Source organism: Chenopodium album, chromosome 13 (genome assembly GCF_948465745.1).
Source record: "Chenopodium album chromosome 13, dcCheAlbu1.1, whole genome shotgun sequence".
NCBI classification, from domain to species: Eukaryota; Viridiplantae; Streptophyta; class Magnoliopsida; order Caryophyllales; family Amaranthaceae; genus Chenopodium; species Chenopodium album.
Genome location: NC_137846.1, coordinates 11,664,561 through 11,672,465, shown reverse-complemented (window position 1 = coordinate 11,672,465; position 7,905 = coordinate 11,664,561). Strand labels below are relative to the sequence as shown.

The following is a 7,905-nucleotide window of genomic DNA, read 5'->3' as shown; positions in this document are numbered from 1 at the left end:
TAAACAATTACATTATTTGATTTCCTAAACATAAACATAATTAATATTCACTAATAATAAACAATTACATTATTTGATTTTCTAAACATAAACATAATTAATATTCACTAATAATAAACAATTACATTATTTGATTTCCTAAACATAAATCTAATTAATATTCACTAATAATAAAAAATTACATAATTTTATTTTCCTAAACATAAATCTAATTAATATTCACTAATAAAAAAAAATTACATTATTTTATTTTCCTAAACATAAATCTAATTTATAATCACTTAAAATAAACAATTACATTATTTTATTTTCCTAAACATAAATCTAATTTATAATCACTTAAAATAAACAATTACATTATTTTATTTTCCTAAAAATAAATCTAATTAATATTCACATTAATGAACAATTACATTATTTTATTTTCCTAAACATAAATCTAATTAATATTCATTTAAAATAAGCAATTATATTACTTAATTTCTTAAACATATTTCTAATTAACATTCACTTAAAATAAACAATTACATAATTTTATTTCCTAAACATATTTCTAATTAATATGCACTTAAAATAAACAAATATATAATTTTATTAATATGCAAAATAAATATATAATTAAATTAATTTCTTTTAATTACGTAAACTGCCCAAGTAAGACGGTTTAACCACGGTCACACCGCCCAGGCAATACGGTTTGACCGTGGACAAACCGCTCAAAAAATACGGTTTGACCGTGGTCAAACCGCCCAAACTATACGGTTGAACCATGGTCAAACCGTATATCCTGGGCGTTTTGACCATGATCAAATCGTCTAACTTGGGCGGTTGTACCACGGTTGAGTCGCCCAGACACGACGGTTTGTGTACTTTTCCGGCGAAAAAAAATATACCTGCTCCGCCTGGGTTGCGTCCTCCTCCCTCGCGCGTGCTGCGTTCCTCGACCGTGGCATTCTCGGTAGTTATGGGCGGTGGTGGTGGTGATATTGAAGTGGTGGACCTTGTGGTGGTGGTTGCAATGTGCGGCGGTGGTGGTGATTTAAGGTGGTGAATGTTGTTTTGCGGCGGTAGCGGCGACAATGGTGGTGTTGGTTGGTTGGTGGTGGTGGTGATTTTAAGTTTTCTTGAGAGGTTTTAAGTGAGGAGAGAGAAAGAGGTGATGTTAGAGAGTGAAAGAGAGAAAGAGTTTAGGATTTTGAGTATGGGTAAGAACGTAAATTCATTCCTAATTTGTGGGCGATTTTGATGAGAATGTGGGCGTTATTTAACAACTCCCCTATTTTAAACTTAAGTTACAATTGATGTATCAACTTTAAAAACTTGCATGGTGAAATACCTAACACAGTATTAAAAAAAAAAAAAAAAGAATGTTGTTATAAATGCCCGAACAATAGAGATATAAACCTATAACTATTAACATACTTAGGGCCTGTTCTGATTTACTGAACTGTATAGAACTAATTGGAGCTGAACGTAACTAAACTGAACTAAATTAAACTGAATTGTTTAGAAGAGAAGGAAATTAGAAACTGAAATGTACTGAACTGAACTAAAATTAAGCTGAACAGATTAAACCCTTAATACAAAGTAGCTTATTTGATTAATGGTAGACCCGACCAACATAGGCCCGGCCTGATTTAAGCGGGCCATGGGCATGAAAATTGAAAATGCACCCAAAAAGTAAATTTTTTGGGCGGGCCTTGAACATGTAATTTACACCTTTTTAGTTGTTATTTTGGACCGAAAAGTTGGTTAGGCCCGGTTGAAATTTGCTGGTTTAGCAAGCATTTTTGGTCCAAACATCAACTGGACTAGTTTAATGGGCTGATTTGTAAGGCTTAGGCCCAGCCTGAACCAATGATCACCTCTAATTTGTGAATTAGGTGTTGAAACGTTGAAGGAAGTTAGGTGGGGCCTTACACTTTTTACCATCTCTATCTTTGAGTAAAGAATGGCATAAATTTGCAATTTGACATATGACAGGTTATGTTTATGTATATTAATGAAATACGGAGTAAGTATTGGGGTCGAAGTTGGTATGACTGATGCAAAACATCAATATGGTACTCCTAATTATTTATTATTATTATTTTTAAACAAATCAATTCATTAATAAAAAATCATCCATCATCTACAAATGAAATTTAAATAAACAAAAATATAAAATTGAATCAAACTAGGGTTTCCTTCATCAAAGCTACGATCGTTAAAAAGATCTTGCACTGTAGTACATCTCTCGCAAACATCGCTAAAATATACAGTCTTTTCGGAGAGACGGTTTAACGATTTGTTGTAGCCGTAAGGATGATTTTCATCTGATTCACTTGAACGCATTCGAAAACTTGACAACCGTTGCGATTCCGAACAAATCTTTACCAAGGAACTGACAATAGGAAAAAAAAATGATTACTTTTTTGATAAACCCTAACATACAAACAAACCCTAAACACAAACAAACAACTAAACCAACAGAAATTAACGACTCCACCATAGGGAGACGGGCAAATATCTACACTAGTGTAGATTTATTGAAACCTAAAATGCAAAAACTAAAGAAAATTAAGGAAAAGAGGTCGAAAATAGTCTAATTTTAACCTAAACGGTCAAAATTTTGAAAAAACCTTAGAAAAGAGTCAAAAAAAAACCTTAGAAAAGAGGAGAGAAGACAAGATTTCCGGCCAAGCAGAAATACTCCGTATATTGGTACTCCTAATTATTTTTTTGAAACCGAGGTTATAGTTTTGTATTTTTATTTTCAACCATTCCTATAGGAGTATAGGACTATAGGGAAAAATGACTACCAACTACCATAATGAATTAATAGTCAAATTGGTCATCTTACAATAAAGGTGGGCCATCTGACAATGTGAATTGGCTTTATAGTCCAGATTTTTTTATTTGCAATAAGCTTAAACTAGTCAATATCCAATAATCCAATAATGGTAATGTTGAATCAAAAACTTTTGCATGCCCCACTTTACAATAATTTTATTGTATATCGAATATTTTGTAAAAAGTGATTTTTTTTCTTATAAAAGTGACTTTTATTTTTTTATTTTTTATTTTTTTACAAAAGTGATCCAAATTTTCACAAAAGTGACCCCTTTTTTTTTTTAATACAAAAGTGACCTATATTTTCATAAAATTGACTTTTTTTTTTTATTTTTATTTTTTTTTTACAAAAGTGACCCTTTTTTTTTTTCATAAAAGTGACCTTTTTTTTTTCTTCACAAAAGTGACTTTTTTTTCCCCCCAAAAACAGAGTATCAAATCAACAAAATAAACACAAAGGCATGCAAAAGTATACTTGATTGATGTCGTATGCTTAACGAAATAATGACAATTAGCTTAGCTTGTTTTTGAAATTGGGGCTTGAATAGGGAGCTTCTCCTTTTTACTTGATGGGTAGAGTACATAATGCTGGAGTAGCTTGTTTCTGAAATTGGGGCTTGAATAGGGATGGAGGAGGTCAGTGACGCCGTAATCTGGGGATGGGGGTGGTCAGCAAGGACGAAATCGGGGGGGGGGGGGGGGACGGTCGACGGTCGGCAGCTGGGAGTGGCGACAGGGTTGGTGGTTTAGCGGTGGGTGTTTTCTTGGCGGTGGTGCAGCTGATTTCGACGGTGACTCCATTGCTTAGAGCTGATGAAGTTGCATGCCCAGCCCGATTTACACTAATTTAGTGTAAATCGGATGTTATTAAATATTTATGATGTCGAATACTTGGGCATATATAGATGTTGGGCTGTTGCAAATATTTAATTTAGATTTTAGGAAAATAAAATGATCTATGAAAGAGCTTCCACCTTGGGTTAGAATTAAAGTAAGATTGGTGTAGGATATAAGTCCATATAACCCTCTGGATTTGATTTGATAACGTTTGGTATAGGCCAAATAATCACCTCTACCAATGATTACGTTTGAATATGTAAAAAGTTAATCACATTTTTTCTACTAATATATAAAAATTGAAATTATTAACTTCGTATTACGAAGTATAGTAATTGGATTAATTATCTTTTATTGATACATATTGGATGAAGTATGTTTAATTTGCAATGTATTGATCAGCAATTTCAAGAGGGAATATCAACTAATTTATACCATTTTGATCTTAAACAAGATATACCAATTTGAACCCATCCCAAATCGTAGTTCATTTTGGGATGTCCTACAATTGTCCCATTTCCTTATAATGTCATATCCTCACATTAATTCCACTTGCATACATTCAAAAAGGACAAAAATACACTTATTTACTTGTATTATTTTGGTTCAATTCTTATTACATTCATAATGCATTTTGCATATGGAATAAATAGAGGGAAGAACTAGGAGATGCAGGGATGGTTATTCCCTCCATCTCACCCTCAAGTGGCGGGAGTTCAAATCCTCATCGCCCCATTTCTATGACAAGATGGAGGCCCTTCTCGTATTTTATTGATTAAAAAAAATATTAAACGGAATAAACATTTATTCTATTAACTATACTAAAATAGAACATGCTTACATCATTTTTGACACATGTCAAATTATCATTAAAAAATTTCCCACCAAAACAATATATGATGTCATCGTTAATTTTTTTATTTTTTTATTCTTTTATTTGTTTTGGGTTTTGTTATTCTACCTACTTACCTTGTGTATTTTCTAAAAGTATGTTGTATAGTAATTTTTGGAAAAAACATGCACTATTAACGTAATGTAATGTATACTTTTAAATATTTTCAACATAACTAATTAACAATAAATTTTTTCTCAATTTAATTTTAATAATTTTGGCCTTATTATTTCAATTTTCTTATACACTCTGCATTTGTATATTTCATATAAATTGCCTCATTTTTTATATTATATCAAAAATTAATTATGGAAAAATAAATTGTTACTATCGTGCGATGCACGGGCACTAATCTAGTATTCGTATAAAAATATAAAACTATAAAGGGAATAAAAAAAAAGATTAAATGGAATAAACATATATAAAATATGAAGGGAATACTTCACATGCTCTTGGAATCTTGGATAGCTATTTCAGCCATCATTTTTATGGAGAAATTGGGAATGCAAAATTTCCCAAATTGGGGCCATGACCTAGCCAGCCAATAATAACAATTTGAAGAGTTAGCCCATCTTTTTTGACTTGAAACTTATTTTATATTGGCGAGGACTTGAAAATTTTAATTTAGTCAAAGTTTATTTGTTGAGTTTTTATCTAATCTTATCTTGCTTGAATCAATAATTGTTTTATTTCAACAAACAGAACGAAGTCGAGTTTAACAAACTAGGACTTTGGATAGCACTAAGCATAGTACCAAAACAGTCCCCTCAATTCCTATTCATTGTTTTTCCTCAACTTTGATGATCTTTGACTATTAAATATTAATAATATATAAAGTATACGAAATAAAAGAGAGTCAAGTAAAAAAGAGTGAAAAAAGTATATAATCAGTAAAAAAAATCAAACGTCCCAATTATTCTAAAGGGTGTAGTAACACTATTTCTTCCATTCTCTTTTGTTCATTACTCTTTATTCGTTAATTTTCAAGTGTTATAAACAATTAAGAACAGAGTTTCACCTTATAAATAGGTGGAACTCATATGGCCACTAATTTTTAATTTTTACGGATTTGTTTCAAAAATTAAATTAAGAAGCTATTGAGTATTTGGATTACGCGTGTTTATTATCCATATAACACGGTAGCCTCATTTAGTTCGGCAATATAGAAAGAAAAGATTGTCCAAATAGTGATGCTATTTTGACCAAGTGTTATTATAAGTTTGTCCACCCAAAGTATATAAAGGCAGCTAATAATGCTGGTACACGACCGTTAAGGCAATAACATTAAATGTACTAGAAGCTAAGGTATAATTTTCAAACACAACCACAATTATTTCCAATTCTAAGGGCATCCAAGTAAATCTTACACCATATTAATTTCTATAAATAGGCTATATTTTCTAGCAAAATCATCAAACAAATTATTTAATCCTGAAATTTATTTTAAAAAAAAAGTTGAGAAAAATGGAGAGCAAGAGTTTTATGGTGATGGTTGCGGTATGCCTTGCACTGGCAGTCGGCACGGCCGCGCAGAGTGCGAGTAATGTGAGGGCAACGTACAATAACTATAACCCACAAAATATAGGGTGGGACTATAACAAAGCTAGTGTGTATTGTGCAACATGGGATGCTAACCAGCCTTTGTCATGGCGCCAACAATATGGTTGGACTGCCTTTTGTGGCCCTGCTGGTCCTACTGGTCAAGCTTCTTGTGGCAAGTGTCTCAGGGTAAGTATTTTACAATTACGCTTTTGCTGTTAAATTTTCGCAAATAATATATTCCGTTCATTCGCATGGGCATATCATACGTAGTACTCTGTACTCTTAGTATTTTATGACAAATTCAAATGATGACTCGTCAGTCTATGAGATTATGACCATAAACTATTTAAGTTGATTATTATAGAACACCTATATATCAAAATCTATATTAGTTGTATCTTAAATACTTGTAACTAATATACTACCTCCGTTAACTTTTAGTTGTAACTTTAGAGTATTATTTGTGAGATATAAAATATTACAAAGTTGCAACTAAAAGATAACGGAAGTAGTATCTTAAATCCATAAGTAATATCTTTGTGTTAAATCAAGCTCACGTTAGTTGGAAGTAAGTTTGACCAAGTTTGAATCTTAGCTAGTAGCTAGGTTTCATATTTTAATTGAATTGATGTTGATTAGTAATCCATATTTATGTATCAATATTGGTCATCCTATTTTATCTTGTTGATGTGAAACTTAGTCTCAAATATTATATTACGTGAAATTTCATTATTAACTTATCTCATCATATATCTTATGGGTATTGTGAAACTTATGGGTGTTGTTTTGATGCAGGTAACAAACATGGCAACGAACGCCCAAGTAACAGTGAGAATAGTTGATCAATGCAGCAATGGAGGGTTAGACCTTGATGTTAATGTCTTTAAACAAATTGACACCAACGGTCAAGGCATTGCTCAAGGCCACCTTCAAGTCAATTACCAGTTTGTTGGTTGCTAAATTCACTACCTAATGACTTGTGTAGTCACCTAGCTTAGCCTATGTATCTTTGAATTGCCTATGTTTTATGTAATAATCTCAAAATAAGCTACTATATGAATAAAGGACATCTCATTATATACATTGACTAATCTTCTCATGACAAAATGGTGTCTCAAATCCCCCTTAAAAATATTAAGCATATTTCAATTAAGATTTACTTAAATAAAGTATTATGGATTACGCGGCTATGCTAACAAAAGGATATATACTTCGTATTATGTAATTGCTAAGGAAAACGATGTTGGAAGTTAAAAAAGCTACAAGTATATGAGATTGTCTTATTTATTTTTAAGAAAGGGAATTGTGTGAAATTATCCCTTTTATATTTTAAAAGAATTGGGGGATAGATGCACATATATTGAATATTAAAAATAATTCGAATGCATGATTTAATTGTGATAGAGACTTCAACAATTTTTCAAAGATATATATCCTTGAGATATACTTGATACTCCATTTATTTTTTACAATATCCCATTTTGATTCATCTTGTGTGTCAATATGTACAAACTTTCGATCTTGTCAAAAAAAAAAAAAAAAAAGGAAATTTTAGAAAATAACACCGCAAAAAAACCCAAAAATTGATTATAACACCATGAATTTTAAAACTTTTATTATAACACCAAAAAAAAAAAAAAACAAAAATATTGGTTTCACCACCACTTAACTTTGCCATCCAAAAAAACCGTTAAGTGGGTCCCACACGGTACACATGTCAATTATCTATTATTGGATTAAAAAAATTAAAAAAAAAAGAAAAATCCTAAAATGCTAAACCAGACACCACCGCCGGTGGGTTC

The 7,905-nt window shown here is 31.4% G+C and overlaps 1 protein-coding gene across 1 annotated transcript; it reads left to right on the top strand.

Moving 5' to 3' along the window:
* Positions 1-5,906: 5,906 nt before the first annotated feature.
* Positions 5,907-7,188, top strand: LOC145574592 (pathogenesis-related protein PR-4-like). The gene is made up of 2 exons (XM_081632422.1): positions 5,907-6,289; positions 6,899-7,188. The coding sequence occupies exons 1-2, from the start codon at positions 6,026-6,028 to the stop codon at positions 7,061-7,063; spliced, it is 429 nt and encodes a 142-aa protein (XP_081488548.1). The 5' UTR covers positions 5,907-6,025; the 3' UTR covers positions 7,064-7,188.
* The last annotated feature ends 717 nt before the right edge of the window (positions 7,189-7,905 follow it).

Excerpts from the sequence above, each read along its gene's own strand:
- LOC145574592 (XM_081632422.1), top strand. The coding sequence starts at position 6,026 with ATGGAGAGCAAGAGTTTTATGGTGATGGTTGCGGTATGCCTTGCACTG. Across the intron at positions 6,290-6,898 it reads CTTGTGGCAAGTGTCTCAGG|GTAACAAACATGGCAACGAA; the intron begins GTAAGTATTTTA and ends GTTTTGATGCAG.